Raw genomic sequence first — 22,763 nt, 5'->3', positions numbered from 1 at the left:
ATCCGGACCGACAAAAGTTTATAAGAGGTTACTAAACTCGAACGTTCTGATCACTACTGTATCGTTCTGTATTCTTGATCTATGAAACATCCTGTTGGCAAATACATCAACATCCACACACACACACACAAGCACTCCAGAAAGGTTTTCGTGAGTGTTATACGCCTGTATTTAGGCAACCGTCCGGTACGCCTTGCTCTCAGTATTCCGCGACGCATCCAGTGGATAGGAAACGGATAGGAAAAGCATCCCCAACTACAGAGCCAACATCAAGGTGTACCCAGTACATATCTTCCATCTCACGTTCGTTGCCATAGCCACCCTGCTGGGAAATGGAACAGCTTTGAAGCAAGGGCCGGGGGTTGGTTTCAGTGAGTGCAAGGGTCCTTTTTTTACTGAAATTAATCTACAAATTACCGAGCGACAGTGTAAATTAGGTGTTCCTTTTCCGGAATCAAGTATGACAAAAGAGCCCGACAGGAGGTAGGGTAATTGGTCAAGGATATTCGAACGAATCTCAAGGCTGTGAGTGAAACGCGTAAAAAAGTGTTCCCGTTCAGAGGCTGCTGGCAAGGGAAGAAAATAAATCGGAGAAAATGGCCCTCAGGTTGTTATCCGTGTACGATGGTGCTCCACCGATGAGGGCTGCAGCAGTCAAGTGCTTACCGTAGTATCAAATTACTACAAATCCCTCATCTCGTTGGGGATTCTTCACACGAGGCTAGTGTCTGTTCTGGTGTGTGTTCTTGTAGTACGTTTGCAGCATTTATTGCTACAATAAAAGAAGAAGGAAAAGAAGAATAAACGCCCATCCGTGCACGATAATAAACCCCTTACGGAGTGACGACGCTGCTACTGCTGGCATACGACAGTAGGTACCATACAGAGTGCTCAATTAGGGCTGCTCGGTTTTCAGTACAAAAACGAAAAGCTCCTGCTACTGGATGAAATTAACAAAGTTATGCAGGTAAATATATCAGGTTTTAAGAAATGGTAGAGTAGTTGAGGCTTCCGGAGGAAGTTTCAGATTAATTTGTTTGTGCTTTCGTATAAATACTGACTGGTCCTACATTTTCAGAAACAGTGTACTAGCACGTCACGGGATATCTATCAAAATCCTCTATCTTCATTAGTGTTATTGCTAAATTATTCAGAAGGTTAAATGGGATTCGCTCAAGCGATGGCTCAAGATATTAATTATTGAGACTTGTTTTCTGTCATGTTGGGCAATTTGTACTACAGTTGATGTAATTTAGAGCTTTGTATTCATTTTAACAATGTATTGCAGCTTTCAACTTAAGCTGGATTACACCAAAAGTGAAAAAAAAGTGTGATGAATATGTATACTTCCATCAAATCGTCTTGGTTTCTTGGGTGCACTCAGGGACGTAGTGAGGGGTCGGCGAAAAGAGCAAAAATGCCCCCCACCAAGGGCAACAAGGAAAAGGGGCGTATTCAAAGAGGTTTTCCACGACATTAATTTCGTTTCATGAGCATTTGGCAGAAAACTCCTGGAGAATTCTGAAAAGTATTCTTAAGAACTCCGTTGAGCATTTTTAAATTAATTTTGAAAAGGATTCAATGGGCTTTGCGAGGTGAACTTCTATGGAGAATTCTAAGGGTATTATGAATAAAAGTAAATGGTAATTATTAGGAGGTTTTCATTGAGATTGTTAGGAGAAGTCCAGGAGTATTCCGAAGAAAATCTGAGCAAGATATAAAATTAACTCTGAAGCTAATTCCATTTACAATTTCTAGGGATTACTGACAAGAGCTCCAAAAAGCTCCTGAAATTATAAAAAAAATCGATATTATTTTCAATGAAATCCGAGCATGAAAACAGTTCCGAAGGAACTCTAATGAGACCTTTTTTCTTGAAGGTTAAGGGATGCTGAGGAGATTTCCTAAAGAATAATAATAATACTTTAACTAATCATGTTTTCATTACTTCATGCGTGAAGTTTACGATTTACATAGTTGGAGGTTATTAACGTTATATACCAGACTTAAAGTGGACATTTTATACGATAGACGATGAGATGGCCGGCGCCGGTGGTGTAGTGGTAAGCGTGACTGCTTTTTAACACCCCAATGGGTCTGGGTTCAATCCCAGCCGAGGTCGGTGGGATTTTTCTGAGGCATAAAAATCTCTGGTCACGCCTTCCTTCGGAAGGGAAGTAAAGCCGTTGGTCGCGGCCCATGTGTGTTGAATGGGTGCGATATCCTACGCAGGTGTGGAAGCTGCCTTCCTGCACATTCGATTGCCGTCAATGGATGGCAATCGATGTCCGTCGGTGATTGGCACTAGATTGCGGAACAGAGACCGACGTTAAATAAAGGAAAGAAGAAGAAGAAGAAGAAGAAGAAGAAGAAGAAGATTAGATGAAAGTATAGAGGTGATAGTTCCGTTATAGTATGGCAGTGTCCGTTTATGAGGGATGGCGAGAAATGGGTCCCCCCTCCACCACTGTAAAAAGAGATGATAGCCGATTTGCATCGACGTAAGCATCTAGTTGATATATTTGAAAATTACAGCTATTGTTTCCTCTACCAGTCCACACGTGCTCCTGCCATTGCCAACTTAATGATCTTAAAGATACACGGGTAGGGAAAGCGCTGCTACTGTACCTTTCGACCAATGACCAGTATGATTGATGGTAAGCACCCATCCAGAGTTATGTACTTTAGCAAATCATGTTTTTATTACTTCATGCGTGAAGTTAACGATTTACATACTTAAAAATCAGACTTAAAGTGGACAATATTCACAGCAAAAAATAAATTTTAATATTACATCCAAGAGGATGCACTTCAATCATGTCTAAAATCTCATGTAATTTTTATGGCCACAAAAATAAACAAATGCAATAAAAGCAGCGTAATGTCAGTTCATGCACTGTATTAATGATAATTTTCCTAAATAAAGAAAAAAAAATGATAATTTTGTCCTTTTTGGCAAGTAATATTAAACCATATTTTTGACACGATTGAAGTGCATTCACTTTGATGTGATATCAAAATTAATTTTTTGCTGTGTTGCTTTCAGAGCGTCACAATCAACGATTGTACGATTCGTGAGCACTCACTCTGAGTGAATGCTCACGAATCATAAAATCCGTGATTGTGACGCTCTGAAAGCTTAATTGACAGGTTTTATGAGCCTCTTCTTGTAACTTACAAGTACTAATTATCATTATGACATCTAACGATTTCATAATTCGGAAAAAAAAAAACATTTTTTTTCATAGCAAGTGAGTGGAAGTAACCCTGACTCCAATTGAATTTTTTCAGGAGTATTTTTCGGTGAATTGCTAGGTATTACACTGCAAGAATTATTAATTATATGCAGAGTGGATTCAGCGGCGCCGGTGGTGTAGTGGTAAGCGTGATTAATGATTAATCTTGTTTTCCATGCTGAGCGAGCAACAATGCTACCGACGCCAGGGAGGCAGCTCCCACACCTGGACCCTACATATCGATCCATCAACTCATGAACCAGGGACCAACGGCTTTACTTCCCGAAGGAAGGCGTGATCAGAGATGTTATGCTTCAGAACATCACGGCGACGCCGACTGGGATTGAACCCAGGGCTGCTGGGGTGAGAGGTAATCCCGCTTACCAATACACCATCGGCGCAACTAAAAAAAAATCCGTTTATTTAATATTTTGATCAGTGGTTTAAAACCAATTTTTACGCAATTCTAAGAACCACTATATCGTTTTGCTATGGAAAGGCTGATCTATCTTACTGTTAATTTCAACCTCCGTCATTTTTTAAATATTTTCTATTTAACATCCAATATTGAAACCATCCCTTCATTTCTATCAAATTTGCTATTCTAAACAACCATAGCCATTGATTCAAAACGACACTTTGTACACTTTTGTTACATACGACCTACCCAAAATGATGCCAGAACTCAAACCTCCAGTCTGAGTGGTGCAGAGTCGATCATTTTCAATTTTAAATTGTCATTTTCATTCAAAAAATCATTTTCAATTCAAATCTCAACACTATAGTCGCTATATTCACAGTCAGGCGGATAAAATCTCGGGAACCAATTGAGTTGTCAAATAGCGGAACCAATCGAGCAAATCACGACCAACAACAGAAAAGAGCACATCAGCTATTGAGATTAAAACATCTGAAATCCTTTTCTCGTGACTCAAGGCTCGCCTACGCAAACTAACACCATCTTTGGGTTGGGTCTGCAATATATTGAATTGGTTCCGCTTTTTGATAGATCGAAATTCTATCCGCCAGACTATAAATATACCGACTATACTCAACACCGCTTACAAATTGGCGCCTTTTTTAGAGCAGGAATGAGAACTCGTTCTTGACTTTCTCATTATATGTTTACAATTGCTTGATTGAGTTAATATTTTGTAAAGATCGAATAAGCTTTAAAATGGTTATCACCTAAGAAACTGATCAATATCAAGTCAAACTATTGAATATGCTTTTGCTGCTTTCCTTCTGACCCGTTTATCTTGTTGTTCAAGTTTTCCTTGTTGATGATGTTTACCATCATTAATGATTATTGCAATGAATAAATCGTCCTTTTTCATTGGCATGAATAAATTTGACCAGCCTTTTAGATACACTTATAGATAGAGCTGGAATTAGGACGTAACAGCTTTTGTAAACAATTACTTCTATCGATGATTTCTAGTAATTCAAGGCAAACCGGACCGGGAATCGAACCCAGCCACCTCCAGCATGGTCTTGCTTTGTAGCTGTGCCTTTACCGACTGAGCTAAGGGAGGCCCCAATAGGGGTACTCAACTCTGCACATCTCAACTCTGCACATCTCAACTCGGCACATCTCAACTCTGCACATCTCAACTCTGCACATCTCAATCAGTGCAGAGTACTTTATCTGTGCCACAAGCTGTGCCAAGCGTTGTGCCGAACGTGCCGAAGTGCCGCAATCAATTTGTCAGTCTCAGTATACCATGAGTTTGGCAACCCTGCAGTTATGACTTTTGAGATTGTTTGTTTACAACTTCGAGATCGCTCATTGAAAAATGTAAAACGGAGATGTGATCATTAATTTCAATATTAATAGTATACGAGTGTTGAAAGTAAAACGAGCATAAAATAATACGCGTGTGGTGAGTTCATTCATTCCGCTTGGTTCAATGATGCCAAACGGGTGTGTCATGAAGGAACTGACCACGATCACAGTAGTAAATATATTTTGGGCTATCAGTATGGCCTGCAGAACTGATCTCAACCAGGCTAGCCAAGGCGAACCCAAACCAAGGTATGGGAGACAAGCGATCAAGGCAGGGAGAACACCCATTTTAATATTAATTTGCTAAAAAAATGTACATATTAGAAATATAACAAGATTCGTGTGTTAAATAGTATAGATAAAAAAATAAACACGAGCCTTATTTTATTTCGCTGTAGGGTGATACATTTTTTTTTTATTCTTGCATAATAAGTGGGGAAAAGGGGGTGTTAGATTATATGACATGCAATGAATTAGATATAGGAAAATCGTGACAACGGGGGAGGACAGTGGTTATTGTTTCCCTTATTTATTTGGGTCGGAGACGAGCCAGCCAACGGCTGAAAGTCTCCTTAATAAAGATATTAAAAAAAAAAATTCCCTTATTTGCTCCCTGATTTCAAAAGATGGTTCTGCTATTATCGATGTTGAATAAAATCGTGTCATACGTATCAGCGTGTGCCTTAACGTCCCGAACAGTGTGTCATACTGTATTTCGGCACAGTGTGTCATACTGTGTTTCGGCACAGTGTGCAGAGTTGATTCCCCCTTGGTACACCCACCTTCGTAATGCGGTGTGTAGAAAAAGGTAATCAAAACAGTTTCATCTTACGAAATTATTGCTTTGAACGATGCAAAACGATATTATTTAAGCAAATATTGTTGGTTGCAACTAAAATTGGACTGCTCTAAAAATGCGAAAAGTGTGATAAAAGTGCACGTTTACGTCAAATCGTTTTGTTGTCTTGGGTGCACTTATTTCTTCCTCCATAAGGAATAATTGCACCGAAGATAACCGAACGATTTGACGTAAACGTGCTCTTTTATCACACTTTTTAATAAGTCATAACGCACTTATTTGTCCAGTTTGGTGGAAAAGAAATCGACGATCGATTATTACGAATTAGCAAATTTTGTGTGTAAAAGTGTTAAAATATGTATCCAGATCTTATTCATACAATTCTTGCCTATTTTTTAAGGTATTCAATTAGTAATTTACTATTTTGTAGAAAGATGTCTTTCGTACGCATAGCAAAACACTTTTATTTAATGATTGTGGTCATTGATGAATGACGTGGCGTATCACATTAAAATTAAATATACCCGAGAATATTCCAGACACGAAGAAATTTACAAGATAAGGGAGCATGAGAAGTTTTCATGTTCCAAAACTAGCCAACATATTTGATATGCCGAACTTTAAAATGTGTTTAAGATTGCGAACATGAAATTAATCAAATTTCTGAGACTTCATTCTGCTAATTCTGGGATACTGGCACTTTAGAAATTTTCATGATCTTGGAACTCCATCGAAACTTTTAAGATTTGATTTTTTATGAAATCTTGGACTTAGCAAACTTAAGCAAATGTAAAACTTTAAAATTTAATGGTTTTTATTATAAATTTGTTTGTCATGTCTTAAAATTATTTCTGGAAATAAAGTTGTTGTATTTCCAAAAAAATAACATACTGTTTGTACGTGTACAACGTCATATATATGTACATTTACCTTACACACTGTATCGATACTACAGTCTACAAAACCTCATACAAAACAATAAACAGTTTCTCGCATGCCTCCGCCATGGCAGGACGGCCGAACAATCGGTGTGTTTTTATTTCTATTTCTTTTCGTATCAACACAACGTAGGGATCTCACCCGTGCGCGATCACATACTATTTAACGCAATTAGAAAATAGCTTTCTTATAAGCATGCAAATTTTCCGTGAAAATCCTGGAAAACTCAGGGAATTTTATTTAGCAAAGTGATAAGAACCAGCTTAAATCTTACTTCAATTTTATTAAATAAATTCACAATTGAAGATGCCGAAAGGATAAGAACCCACAATAATTTCGAATATTAGTAGAAAATCAACAGAGATATATCATTGACGGAAAGATTTGAGATAGTTCCATTGTTCTGAAACGTTCTGTTTTGTTACACGTACTCAACATCAGTTACACAGAAAAAAAAGTTGTTGGATATTACATCCAAACTGCTGCAACCAAGTCAATCCATCGGTTGTGTAATATAACGTTGTACGATGTACATCGATTTTGCGAACAAAATTACATCCATTGATGTAATATTGTATCTGCTTTTTGCTATTACATCATTATTTCATACATCAACTTGAATTACATTGATCGATATTACATTTTTTTTTTGCTGTGCAGGTTAACTTTGGCATAAAATAATGTAAACTGTCATAATACCAAACCTGCAAAATGCGTGTCGATGCTGTGACACAACACGCCTGTCTTATCGCCGAGGAGCGAGCTTGTTCGCAGCATCCCCACGAATTTTCCAGGTATGGTATTATGACTGTTAATTAATACTACACTTACAGATTTCAATTCCAATATAAACGTTTAAAGTGTGAGTATATTAATCATACTGTACTGGTAATCATACTTTAAAATATTTTGCTGATAATTAAAAAACTGGAAAACAAACTGGAGGAATTTGCTTAAAACTGGAAGAATCCAGTTTAAACTGGATTGTTGGCATCACTGGGGAACGGCATGCAAGCAAACCAATTTTAGATAGAGTAAGAATAAGGGCCTAACAAACAATGACTTCTCTCAATGATTTCTAGGAATTCAAGACACGCCCACGCAAATCAAGTCTTCCCCTACCCGATGGGGATGTTGGTTTGCGTGGGCATGTCTTTAATGCCTAGAAATCTTTGAGAGAAGTCATTGTCTACAACAGCAGTTAGGCCCCTTACACTAGCTCTATCTAAAATTATTCAATACATCATCCCGAAATACGTACCCGCTATTGAAAATTGTAGTAACGAAACCAACCAACATTTTGTGGTTAGAAATGTTTCTTCTTCTTCTTCTTCTCCTTCTTCTTCTTCTTCTTCTTCTTCTTCTTCTTCTTCCTCCTCCTCCTATTCTTCTTCTTCATCGAATTTCAAGCTTAATCACATATTAGCTTATTGCGTGCTCTCACAGCACTTCCACAGTTGTTAATTGAGAGCTTTCGATATATGTACCATTTTTGCATTAGTATAATTGTGTGGCAAGTACAATCGTATACTCTATGCCCATGGAAGTTGAGAAATTTCCCAAGCGGAAAAACATTCCTAGACCGGACCGGGAATCGAACCCAGCCACCTCCAGCATGGTCTTGCTTTGTAGCTGCGCAAACACGCAATATTTTCCTGCACATTTCCACTTCTCTCAGCCGTTCGTGCATCTTTTGCAACGCTTTATCATACTACATAGTCTAAAAGTCACGAAATTACTTTTAGAAACTCGATATAATTGAATTACTTTTGAAGTACATCATCAAGCTTTCAGCGCCTTTTGATTCTGTCTCACTCTTGAAACAAATTTCCACTCTGCATTCAAGTAGCTTTCCTCGGAAAGAGAACGATTTGAAGTTACAAGTTTTTGAAGCAACCACGTGCTCCTTTTACGAGCAACCTATGGCCTTCGATGTTGAAACCAAAAATCAGTCTCCAATTAATTAAATGTGAGCAAACAGGATTTTTTTCCATTGAAACAAACAACCCAATTAATTCAACATTGTATGTGTTGAACATCAAACTCTTCCCTTCCAATGAAGTGAAGATTACAACTCTACCTAAATCCGTTTAATTATCAATTCCGCCATCAATGTGTCACTCACTAATCGAAACCATCCGATGGATTTTATGGTTCTCGACTCCTATTTAATTTTCACACTGTCATTCGTCAATGCCCTCGAGTTGTTGTCGTCGTCTATGGCATCGTAAATATGAAATCAACATCCATTTGCCCCCTCAGTAGGTTTTCCACCCGGATGGTTTCATTTATTATTCATTATTTCACCGTCCGTCCTCTGATTTGAACGACGCTTCACGCTGATAAAAGCAAGCCTATACCTATACCTACCTATAGCAGCACAGCATCATCATCATAGATCAGGCGAACGAACCGAACGATGGTGGTCATTGATTGGAATAGTTTAACATTTATTTATTGGTATAGATATATTTATTGGCATCGATCGAACCGAAAACTAAGCACTAAACATGAGGTTGGCGTTCGTCCTGTGAAGACTTAGCAACTGGACTCCTTTCGAATATGAGTAACACGACGATGCAATAGTGACTGGATGTAGTAGAGAAATTCACCAGAACCAAGCGGGTAGTCCTAGGTTTTTCGGAGAATTTGCTCGAACTAGGAAGCACTCGTTAACTTTGAGCATGAAGGAGGATAGAGTTCATTACCAGTTCAAAAGGATAAGTTAATGTCGATGAATGGTCAGTACATCGGACGCCTTTGGCACAATCCACGCACTTCTACGCCGAGGGATCGAAATTTAAAACTGAATATGATGGCCCAAGCTTTAGAAAACATGATAGAGAGTTATCTAACTACTAGAATAACTACTAAAAAAGCATTGCAAATTAATGGGAAAGTGTGTGTGTATTAAATCTAACCCCCACTTGCCGGCAGTGGTATTATGGAAGAAAGTCATCTGTAATTTCTCGTTTGTGGTAATTGCAGACAGTTTTAGTCCGGGAGTTATACCCCGTACAGACTATGGCTTATATCCTAATAAAAATAACCACAAGAAAGAGCTTACGACGTGTTCGGGGTATCATCCAAACCATTTGTGGGATATTTCGATCAGCCGGCACCGGTGGTGTAGTGGTAAGCGTGACTGCTTTCTAACACCCCAATGGGTCTGGGTTCAATCCCAGCCGAGGTCGGTGGGATTTTTCTGAGGCATAAAAATCTCTGGTCACGTCTTCCTTCGGAAGGGAAGTAAAGCCGTTGGTCCCGGCCCATGTGTGTTGAATGGGTGCGATATCCTACGCAGGTGTGGAAGCTGCCTTCCTGCACATTCGATTGCCGTCAATGGATGGCAATCGATGTCCGTCGGTGATTGGCACTAGATTGCGGAACAGAGGCCGACGTTAAATAAAGGAAAAAAAAGGATATTTCGATCATCTTGATTACCGTTCGTTTATGGTATTTTTTATTAGGGCTTGCAATGAGCACTCATACATATGATTTCCAGTCAATACTAGATGTATCAGTGATAATTACAAGACAGCCTACACAGAAAAAAATTCTGACTTTTACTGGTGATCCATAAACATCCATGGATGCAAACATTCATGCATGTAAACTTTCTTTTCCCGTAAAGTAGCAACTTGCAAGAAATGTTGCTAACAAATATGGACGTTTGCATACAATATTTGTAATTTTTGAATTAAATAAATTTACACGATCTATTATGTTAACTTGTATGATAATGGTTATATGACGCTCCTTTTATGTGCATTATTGTAACGGAATTTTACACTAATTTTTTTAACTGTGTATATTAGATGATATAAGCCATAGTCTGTACGGGGTATTAGAAGGTGATAGCTCTATTGCACATCCAGCAACCCATTTCAGAATGTCTGGAGAGCCACGCCCATTCCGAAGTTACTTTCACTCATAATAAGCCCCGGTTGTATGCATCACCGTATCACCATTATCAAATGGATATTGGTATTACATGCACACTTCCAAGTTCGAAAATATTCTTTTCAAACTTTGCGCATATTTAGTTTAATTTTAGTATTTAATTTATACATAATTATTGGCCCGAGTGGCGCCGGTGGTGTAGTAGTAAGCGTGATTGCTTCTCACTCCAAAGGGCCTGGTTCAATCCCAGTCAACCCCGTCGGGATTTTCTGAGGCATAAAATTTCTGTTTACGGGAAGTAAAACCGTTGGTCCCCGGTCCATGACTTGATGGGTCGTTAGGTAGGGTCCAGGTGTGAGATTTGCCTCCCTGGCGTCGATAGTATTGGTACTCAGTGCGGATAACAAGATCCAAGAAAAATAAATCAAGAAAAAAATAGAATATTATTTGCTTGAAAAAAATATTATGCTAAAAGTTTAAAGGGATAACCATAAAAAAACGTTTCATATATCCAAAACTATTAGACATAGAAAACAAGTATTTTCAGCAAACTTTCATATTTTGAGTAGCTCTACAACTTTGCCAAAGAAAGTGTCTTTCTATCTCTTCAGGGGGAGAAGTTAGATTTTTAATTTTTTTCGTGGTGGGCCATGATTTGATTTTTTTAAATTTTGGAATTGTGCGCAATTCTAATGTACACAATTTATCTGAACAAACATTTTTGATTAAGGCAATAGTTTATGCATAATTCATTTAAGTTTGTGATTTTGCCATCTCCGACCATTGCACAGTGGTCCAGAATGTAGATTTAGGTGGAATGATATGTTTTGAACTTGAAATTGAAACTTTAGACTAAAAGTATCTTCTACAAAGTTGTTCCTTATAGTTAGGCCCTCATTTTTATGACAATGAATTCTAAGGTGGTTCTTATTATCATTAAAATAAAAAATCTAACTTTTTTGTTTGAATAAAATAAGGTACACATTCTTCGACAAAGTTATGACAGTTTGGCGGATTGGCTGTATTTGGCACGTATTTGACCGCTTGTGCATTATATCATTCGAGGACAGATTTTGCATAGTGACAAGAGGCCAAATCAGGCCAAAATAGAGCTAAAGTGTCGTGGCTTCTGATGAATGGTAGCAACCGCATTTGCAAACATTCTTTCTCGTACACATCTTTGTTGGTAGTGCCGGTAGAGATAAAACTTTTGGATTTCCGGCCGCAACTACATATGGCCTGCCAAACCAAATAATTTTTGGGGAATTTCGAAAGCTTATTTGTCTAGAAACACTCGGCAATGGCATTCCTTTGCATTGCAGTATGAAAAGCCAAACCCGGAAGCTGTTCATGGTCTTCGAGCACGCTGTTCGCCAAAAAATATCGCGAAATTTACCCTTTTTATCGGCTCCTACACTGGTTTAACCCCTTAACCTTTTAATGAATTTTCCTGAGCATATGTGCGCACAAAGTTTCCAAAACTTCCAGGAAGTTCCAAAAATAGTTCTTTGGAGTTTGATGAATTTCTTAAATTTTACCTGAGCATTAAACCTCTGTACGTTCTGTGAATTCATACAACTGTGAACTTTTACAAAATTTAGCTTTATTCGCTTAACTTCTACAAAGATCGCTGAACTACTATAAATTCGCTTCACTTCTATGAAGCTTCCTGAACTTTTGAGAATTTCGTTGATTTACTGCCAAAGTTTCCAAGGTTGTGTTTCAGAAATGCAATCGAAGTGTGCCGTGGCCGCTATTAGACGCGTTTGTTTTCGGTCGTTGCAGTTGTCGGACCGGTTCTGATTTTGGCGTTGGTCGCGAGTTGATTCGACTGGTGAGGAGCTGGCGCAGCGTCTTATATGTACTGGCCAACTGAAGCCGTTGTGTCACGAGTGATTGGTAATGGAACTTGGGCACAGTCCTTTTTTCTCTGCTGAAATCCTTCTAGTTGGAGCAGCTAGAGTGTGTTTCGTGGTTGATGGGTGTTTATGCTGCTGTGTTAGGAACGAAAGGCGAGAGTTCTGCTTTTAACACCGGTTGAAGAAGTAGCGGCAGCATATCTATGGGTGCTCTTCGTGATGCCGGGTGAGATTTTTCCTTTATATTTTTCTCTTAATTTTCATTCCATTATTATATGAAACATTAAATGCTGGGTATGGGAGGGCCCACAATGGCATCCGATTGCAGCGAAATAGATGGGGAGAGTGGAAATGCCAACTCCCTGTCTTTACAATTTCGTGAAAAGAGGGTGGGCTATTCTCCCCACTCCCTGGGGCATCCTGTTGAATGGCCTGTTTTTTACCATTTGTATGATTCTGTTGATGGATGAAGATTCTCATTTATCCCGTAGAAGCACGTCGACGATGCTGCCTACGGATTCACCCAAACCGTTTTTGGCCCTTCATTCAATGGCAGGTTGAGTTCAATTAGATGTTATTAAAAAAGAAAAAAAAAGAAATAAAACTTGATCAAGTCGAACAGTGAGGTCTACCAACAGTTGTTTTGCTACAATGAGCGGTAGTTCATCATCATCATCATCGTCATAAAGACTGGAACGCGCAAAAATTGGTCAACTTCAAATTGGTGTATTTCTGTTAAAAATGCATAAAAAAAAACCTGAAATGCTGCATTTGGAAGTTGAGTGTATATACAATGGTTGCTATGATGAGTTTTCACCGTTTGCTCTCCAGTTTTCAAAATGACGTCCAAGCAAGAGGAGCGCGTGTCAAAATTTTGCACGCGCTGCAAGAGAATCCGACGTTCTCACGCTCCAAGTTGGAAAAAATTGCTGGATGTGGTCAAATCGACCGTGACAAACGTTTTAAAAAAGTTCGGGGAGTGTCTGTTGACCGCCAGGAGCCCTGGAAGCGGTGGCAATCATAATGCGGACGTGGTAGCGACGACAAAGAAGGTGGCGGTGAAATATAAGCGGAATTCTAACCTCTCCATCCGGTACGTTGCTGGCAAGCTCAATGTCTCCCATACTACTGTGCAGCGGAACAAGAAACGAACCAGATTGTCGACGTTTAAGAAGGTGAAGGTGAAGGTGGAGATTACAAACAAAACACGTCGGCAAAGCAGCGGTCCGAAAGCTGTATACGAATCTGCTCACAAAGTTCAAACTGTGTCGTCATGGACGACGAAACTTATGTGAAGGCGGATTTCAAGCAGCTTCCATGACAGGAGTTTTGTACCGCATCAGGAAAACAGGAAGGTGGCTGAAATTTTCAAAACCATCAAACTATCGAAGTTCCCCAAAATAATATCTCGTCTGGCGGGCCATATGCACGTGTCATCTAAAAAGCGGCATTTTCATTAATACGGATCCATCAATCAAGAGATCTATGTCCAGGAGTGCCTGGAAAAGCGGCTGTTACCATTCCTAAAGCATCATAATAGACCTGTGCTGTTCTGGCCGGACTTGGCGAGCTGCTACTATGGGAAAAGGCTATCGAGTGGTACGATTCGAACAACGTGGTTGTGGTACCCAAAGACCACAACCCTCCCAACAGCTCTGAACTCCGCCCTATCGAACGGTATTGGGCTTTGGAAAACTAGCAGCAGTTTAAATCTAACTGGCGTTCGACGGCGAATAAGGTCGATGAGACCACTGTGCAAAATTTAATGGAAGGGGTTAAGCGGAAGGCACGGCAGTTTGGTTTTGGCAAACCAAAAGAATAAACGGATGTTTTTTCCTTTAAATATATGAATTTGAACTACCAAAAGAAAAATTAGAAGATTTTTGTGATATGAATTTTGACTGAAAGAAACGATTTTTTTGTCGACCAATTTTTGTGCGTTCCAGTCTTTAATCCATGCTAAACTTTAACTGTAATGGTTATGGAACTTTATATGAACGTTTAACCAAATAGGGGAAATGGCTCTAATGTTAGCCTATGGATCTAAAATTTGGCCCCCTCGCTAAAAATCAGCTTTTTATCATTTTTATCTAAATGAAGCGTCATTGGGACGGTACTAATAGATATTTTTGGTCGCTATTGAAAATTTAGTCGATAGTCTGAATTTATGTATGGGCCCAAATTAAAGACATTTAGGCCGACATTACATCCATTTCCCTATATTGTATAATGAGAGAGAGAAGGATTAGTATTTTCCATTTAATTCCACTACTATTTGCTTATCCTTGACAGATACGCGTATTTCGTCTACAATGTGCAGACTTCTTCAGTGTCTTGTACTAATACTCGATAGTCGAGTCTGCACATTGTAGACGAAATACGCGTATCTGTCAAGGATAAGCAAATAGTAGTGGAATTAAATGGAAAATACTAATCCTTCTCTCTCTCATTATACAGGTATTCCACTAAGAAGCCCACATTCATCAGGACCCTATATTGTGTTTTTTTAACTGGACCTTACAAATATTGGGTTGTTACATTTTCGGAAACTGTATTAGAACCTTTTTCTTTGTGCTTTGATTACTTTAATGGTAATGGTTATAGTTATCATTGAGCTCCATATGTGGTTTTGTAATACCGGTCAACCGATGTGGAATTTATCATGAATTGGTAGCCTTTACATTAATAATTACCAATTCGCGATATTTTCCACATGAAGTTGACCGATATCAAAAAAACCACATTTGGACCTTACTAGTTCCATCAAACCATAAGGTTAAAAATTTATCGCTCAAGCGTTCATCCAAAGTTCCATAACCATTTCATTTAGAGTTTAGCAGGGGTTGTAAGCCATTTTTACCCACTTTTGGTAGGGTAAGTTATAATTCACGTTTATGAGGGTTTCTCCACCCGCAAATTTTAAAAGTAAAGGTGTATAACATGTGCCGGCATTTACTACCGATAGTTCATGTCTGTCAACTGCCATGGCCCTCTCCAGCCCAACATTTTATTTACGCCATCCTGTACAGAATAGAGGGAGGCCACTCTATCTAAGATGCAGGAAAAATTTTACTTTGCTGTTGTGAGATGCGCACACGCTTAATAGATAGAGAGAAGATTGATGACAATTTTGAAGATTTCCTGCAAAAAGGTGTGAGTTATGTGAGTAGATGGATTTAGATGCAATAGATGAAATTTAGATCGCACCCCTCGTACAGAATATAACTTGCCAATTAATAATATGAGTAGCTGTCTTCCTGTGATTTTGTTGTTTGAAGTTTAGTTGTTATTTATGAGCTTAATTGAAGGTCATGCCGATGCATGGTAGCGTTACATGCCGCAAAAGGTTTTTTCTATACAACAAAAATTGACTATCATGATTATTTCACGCAGTTACTGGAAACCTGCAAAACATTTTCTATCTACATCAGAAAACGCAATATGAGATGCAGAGTACAGGCCGGTCACAACTTCGCAAACAGATGGATATGGGCAATCACAATCACAACCACATGAAACTGGAACACATCTCGCTCTACAAAGCTCAATATGTACCTCCATTGTTTACGGTGCAGATAGCGAGAAAAGCCCAAGGCATCCGGTCCCCAATGTCGTGGCCAATCTGGTTGTCAGTAATTTGAATGGATCGATCGAATTGAAACAATAAATTTTCATTCAACCCACCTACATGTGTTCAAATTTTATCCATCCACGCGCCATATTTCCTTCAGAATCTCTCGATGAAACTGAAATGTTGCTCCATTGCAATATGTAGTGGTACGTACATGCATATCCTTTATTCTCCATCAGTTGTGGTTATTGAAACGACACCACTGAGCTGTCACTGTCGGTTGCCTTCGCTACCGCGGCGTACGAGCACGTGCATAACAGACGATCACGTTGTTTCTGTTGGCATGCATTTTTTTTTAGACGAAGAAGCTGGATTTGAATTGTGCCATATCTCAGCGTGAAATGTGGAGCTGAATTATAAATGGGCCCGAGTGACTATTTTCCCATCTCGTGTTGAAGAGACACTCGAGAGAAAATGTCTCCATTTACATGTCCTCACCATTTATGCCATTGAATTAAATATCAGATCACAAACTGTGTAACTTTTAGGATTTTTTTTTCAATTCATTCAATCAATACCTACTCCTCAAAAAATTCATCCCACAGACACGCGTTACGTCGAAGATTATAATAGTTAATATTTTTCTTTCTTGTTGTTGTTTATCTTTCAGAGTTCTGTTTCGCCTTTAAAGACCTACTATATAAAGTGAAGTAGAGCTTCCCAGAAACCACTGCCGGAGCCGGAGAAAATCAGAACTTTACACCCGAAAACAGAAAAAAAAAACAATATCCACATAAATACACCCACGCACTGCCGACGCCAAAATCAGACCCATCAGAGTGGTAGCTCAGGCCTTTGAAGCTCGACTACCCGGGCAAGACCACCTGGTCATTATTCGCGTCACGCCACGGTTGTGTCCCAAGGAGTGGTTGCTGCGTAGGGTGGTGACAGGGTGGCTTCAGCAGCACTAAGTAGTCCATCCGAGCCCAAAGAAGGATGGGAAGCTTACCGAATCTCAATGAACTGACGACGGAACGACTGGAGCGCAGACTGGAGGAACGCGAAAGGATCCTAGCGCGGGATCGAATCATCGAGAGAGACTTTTCCCGCGAAAAGGATGCCACACCGAAGGCGGGACTGGAAAAACCAGTGTTTGTCCATCAGCAACAGGTTAGTGTCGGACCCTGTCTATTTTTTATTTTTGCTTTATCTAGTAGGTAATTACGCGGAATCTGTCTTGTTTAGTTTTCGTAATTTGAGTACTTTATGTAGATTTACTTTTATGGTGTTGTATATTTAGGGACATGATTCATTCAAATTTCGCTTCCTGCAACTCTTTCACCGCACTTGTCGGGCGCACAACTAGACGATAATGTACGAAGCTTAAAATGTTTCTTGCATCAAATGAAATGGCAGTTCTTACACTGGCTCACAATGCAATGACTCCTGTTCTGCCCATAAATGCATATGCATTTTTGCCAGAAAAGAGTTATCCATTAGGATCAGTTGTAATCTACCGGCATATTAGACTATGCACTAAAAGTTGCATGCTTTGTTCAGAAAATATCGTGTGCATGTGCAGAATAGTGAAAGATTGGGTTTAGGAGATTTTTGCTCTAGAATCCATTATCAAAACCAATTCCATTAAATTCCTGAGAATTTTCCTGTAAGAAGATCGAATTTAATCTATTTTCTGCAACGGGTTTTTTCAGCGGGAACAAAAGTTTTTGAATTTTGAGCAGGCCTGTCATGGTGGTTACTCCTGGTTACTCCAGCTCCGAAAACTATTTTGACGTAGGACTACGTCTTTGTGAACTATTCTGAGTGGCAATTTAAAAAAAAAATGTGTGACGAAATAGTGTCAGGTTTTGAACTCTTATAACACAGTCGTTTATGATTGAAAATCAAATTTAATTACACCATTTTATTCAGATTGAATGTAACATTTGTTTGGTATAAAGATGATAGTTATTTATCAATGGTTAACTATTGAAAATTGATCAAAGCTTTCAGCCGTAATCAACCAATCACGTACTCGTTCACTATCAATATCGATTGAACAATCAAATTGACATTCCATTTATTCAATTAAAACGTTTGTTATTTTATGTGCTGCATTTAAGTTAACTTAAATAGGTTTTAGTTGAAAGCTACTTGTCTGTCATAGATCTGCAATAAGCTTTTAATTGTGATGCGAGGTGCACTTTGATTTCTAAAGTTGTTTTGCCATGGATAACTTTAATAAGTTTCGGAAAGTTGGGTGAACATGTTTAAAGCATATTAATGAATAATTAAGGAACTGATTTTCGAATTTAAAAAATGGAATCTTAATTTTAGGATTTATTCAAGAACTGCACAATTTCAAAAATTTAAGTAATGGATTTTTTTTTGTTCAACTTGAAGTTAAATTTCTAAACCATTTATTTTGTTATCAATATATTATTGAATGGAGCAGCAACAATAATCTCGTAGCCCTACGTCAACATTGCGGTCGTACTTTGGGCACAACCCTTAACTTTTTTCTAATCAAAACTAGATGGGCGTTGAAATTTCGATCTACATGCGTTCCTCTGATCAAAAATGCACACGATAATGCATCAGGGAATTTTTGAACGCCCATACAGATTACTATGTGCTTATATGAACAAAATTGCACTGCATAAAAACGTCATGGGAAATCGACGCCCTTAAATGTGGATTGAAACTATTACAAATTCAGAAAACACGTTCTCGAAATAAAGAAGAAAAATTTCAGAAAACTTCTAAGAAGTTTGTATATCTTATGGAAAGTTACTTGAACATCTGGGCAGTTCCACGACCATCAAATACAAGAAGGAAGTTTCGACATCTTCAAAATAATTTGAGAACTTTCTGGTAGTTTAATTTACTTTTGGAATATCATTGGGATAAACAATTAAGCAGTTTTATGAAAGATGCAAGAACGCTTCAAGGGGAAAGTTAAATGACCTTAAAGGGTAAGTTCTAATAGCTTCAGTGCAGGTCTATAGATTTCAGGAAAATGTCTAGAGACCTGCAAGATAGTTTCACTGAGTTTGAGAAAGTTTCAGGAACCTTACAGAAATGTCTGGATAATTCTGAGAACTTCAGTACAGTTCCGTGAGTTTCCGCAAATTTGTGAGAACTTCAATAACTGCAAGCAAGATGAGAGAACTTCAAGGCAGTCCTATAAGAGATCTTCACGAATGTTCAGAGATTTTAAGAGTAGTTCCAATAACTTCAAGAATATTCCGATAATTTTTGGAAAGTCTAGACTTTTTTGAAGTTTAATATTAAAAGGCAAGTGTCGAAAAAAAAATGGCTCAGTTCCAATAATTTCTTGAACATTTCGAAAAAAAAAAATTCCTGGAATTTGAAGAAGGTGCAGTTTTAAGATGTTTCGGTCATTTCCATATATTTTACAGCTTCAGAGAAGTACTTCAGGAGAATTTCAGGAAAGCTCCGAAAACAACAGAGAAGATCATGAAGATGAACCTCAGAGTAGTTTAATTAACATCAGTGGAATTACAAGACTTTCGAAGAAGCTCTGAGTAACTCAGGAAATTTTCGAAAAATTTACCAAGGTTCCGAGAGTTTTAGGAAAATTGCGGAATCTTCGAGTAAGTTCCACGAACATCTAATAATTTCCAATAACTTCATGACAGCTTCGAGAACTTAGGAAAAATGCGGGAAAATCAGCGAAGATCAAAAAACTTTAAAGCAGTCAAAAAAAACTGATATGAAGATCCGAGGAAAATCCAAAGAACTTCAGAGAAGTTTGGAGATTTTTAGGTAGAAAAGTTCCGAGTACTTCGCGCAAGAATAAAGTTCTTCACAGCACTTCCATTTCTTTCAGGAAAATTGCTGAAACAATCAAGAAATTTCAAAAAATTATGGCAAATTTCGAAAATTTAAAGAATTTTACGAAAATTTCAGGCAAATTGTGGAGTTATCAGGAGACTTCCATTAATATAAGGAAAAATGCCGTTACATTAAGGAAATTGCGAAAACATCTTGACAATCCAGACAACCAGAATGCATGTATATTCAAAGTTGTTTCTGTGATAAACAAACATACTAATCGTATAGAATGCAAAAAATGGCTTATTCGTACAAAAGTGGAGGCCACGGACGTACAAATTTCAATATTCTTTTAAACGAGTTGATTTTGACATCATATACGATTTAATCTATAATAACCAATTCAAAAGTTTCACGATATATTCCGATTTGATGTGTGATACAGTACGATAGAAAAATGAATCATCGTATTTAAGCCGGAAATTTGCATTCTATACGATTAAACTTAAACATCTTGCGATGTATGTCATTCTTATATGCGATATGACTTATACTATAGCAATTTACGATACTATCTGTACATTTTTATACGATTTCTGGTTGTCTGGGAATTTAGGAACCTTCAGGGAAGGTCTTAGAACTCAACAAATAAGCCATGCTGAAGATTTGCCCAATGCAACTAAAACCGGCTTATTCAGCTTTTAGCCTGCTCAGTTGTACGTTAGCAAGGTTAGCAAAGATTAGTGATTTTAGAAGATGCTTCAAGGATGATTCGAAAACTTTAAGAAAAATTCCGGAAGCTTCAGAGAAGGTCAATGAATTTCAAGGCAATTCAATTAACTTCAGGCGGGAGCTTTTAACAAGTTCTGGGAAATTCAGGGAAGTATAGAGAACTTAAGGAAATTTTATAAAGTTTAGGGCTGTTCCAGTAACTTAAAAAAAGCATGGAAAACGTCAGGGAAAAAGTCTAGTCTAGTCTAGTTTAAATATCTTTAGGAATAAGTTCTGATAAATTAGGTGCATTAACTATTTTGTTTTAACTTCATGAAAATAACGGAAACTTTAAGAAGTTCCGGGAATTTTAGCGAAGTCAATAGTACTCTAGTGAAATTCGATTTTTTTAAAGTAAAGACGAGAACCTTAAAATAAGTTCATAGAACGCCAGTGAAGTTATGACAATTTTAGGAAAACTTTTAAATCTTCAGGAAAGTTACAAAAGCTTCGAAAAAATTGCAAAAGTACAATGATTGTCAGGATTATTCAAAAACATTTTAATTGAATTTCTGGACACTTCAGAGCAGTTTCAAGTATGATGGGAGCTTCTGAGAAGATTATTGCATTTTTAGGAAGATAGAAATAAATTTTAAGAAGATCGCGGTATTTAGAAAGTGCAGAAAACTTTAGAGAAGCTTAGAAAACCGTCAGAAAGATTTCGGAAATATCACAGACTTCAGAGAACTCGAAGTAGAATCAGTATCTAAAACTGCAGGAGAATCGCAAAAACTACAGATACATTCCGAGAACATCAGGGAAGATCAAATAACCTCAGATCAATTGTGTTTAAAGATCTTAAGATAGGTCGAGAAGTTTTGATATTATCATTGAAGTTCTGAATATTTCAGGGAAGTTCAGAAAATTCCTTTAAAAATGGCGGGACCTTCAACAAGGCTCCATGAACATTAGGAAAATGAGGAAACTTTCGGGTACATCAAATAACATCATCCATTAACTTTAGTATAACAATGGAAACTTTTAAAAAATATTGAAAACTTTTCTGAGTCTAGAAAAAATTAGGGAATTTCAAAGAACATCAAGAACTTTCCTATGTAGGACGCTAAAGAACTTTACGAGAGTTTAGAGATCTTTATGAAAGTTACGGAACCTTCCTTAGCTCAGTCGGTAATGGCACAGCTACAAAGCAAGACCATGCTGGAGGTGGCTGGGTTCGATTCCCGGTCTGGTCTAGAAATTTTTCGGGTTGGAAAATTTCTCGACTTCCCTGGGCATAGAGTAAGATTGTACTTGCCACACAATTATACTAATGCAAAAATGGTACAGGCATCGAAAGCTCTCAATTAATAACTGTGGAAGTGCATCTAGAGCACTAAGTTGAGAGCACGCAATAAGCTAATATGCCATACGCAATAAGCTTGAAATGCGAGGAAGAAGAAGAAGAATGAAAGTTACGTGAACTTCAAGGCAGTTCCGATAACTCTAGGAAAATTAAGGGATTTTGAGGGCTGCTTTATTATTTTTTTTTCCCTTTGGTTTGTTTTTTTCCGTCGATCTTATTTTCCGTGCTGAGCACCAATGCTACTGACGTACCAGGAAGGCAGCTCCCACACCTGGACCCTACCTATCGACCCATCAACTCATGAACCGGGGACCAACGGCTTTACTTCCCATCCGAAGGAAGGCGTGATCAGAGATGTTATGCCTCAGAACTTCCCGGCGGCGCCAACTGGGATTAAACCCAGGCCTGCTGGGGTGAGAGGTAATCACGCTTACCACTACACCACCGGCGCCGTTAGAGGGCTGCTTTATGAACATCTATAATATTGCGGAATTTTGGATTAATAAATTTCTAATCAGGGTGATAATAAAGGAGTAAGCGATAAGCTACTTTAGTGATAATCTTGTCATTTGAAAGTATTTTTATCTTGGGGTATTTATGTGTGCAATATTTATTTTATACCGTTAATTAGTTAAAAACTACAAAGTTAACCTCATGCTTCTGTTCAATTCACAGATCGCTGCAGCGAAAACATTCCTTCAACAGAAATGTCCTCCTGCGGCTAGGAAGGTTCTGCGAACTCGCAGTTCTGGTCAGGCGCACCATATCTGGGACGACCCAATGATTGAGGTACGTTCC

The 22,763-nt window shown here is 38.3% G+C and overlaps 1 protein-coding gene across 1 annotated transcript in view; it reads left to right on the top strand.

Annotated features, from left to right (window-relative positions):
• Positions 1-245: 245 nt before the first annotated feature.
• LOC135713658 (uncharacterized) overlaps positions 246-22,763 on the top strand; it is a 51,000-nt gene continuing 28,482 nt past the window's right edge. The window contains exons 1-3 of the mRNA XM_065236822.1: positions 246-967; positions 16,764-17,263; positions 22,641-22,754. Coding sequence (XP_065092894.1) covers positions 17,090-17,263; positions 22,641-22,754 — 288 coding nt within the window. The 5' untranslated portion in view covers positions 246-967; positions 16,764-17,089. The remainder of the gene's footprint in view (positions 968-16,763; positions 17,264-22,640; positions 22,755-22,763) is intronic.

This window comes from Ochlerotatus camptorhynchus, unplaced genomic scaffold (assembly GCF_037179485.1).
Source record: "Ochlerotatus camptorhynchus isolate MF236.1 unplaced genomic scaffold, CSIRO-AGI_Acam_v1.1 ptg000576l, whole genome shotgun sequence".
NCBI lineage: Eukaryota > Metazoa > Arthropoda > Insecta > Diptera > Culicidae > Ochlerotatus > Ochlerotatus camptorhynchus.
Note: the sequence above shows the minus strand (reverse complement) of the source record. Positions and strands in the feature narration are given on the sequence as shown.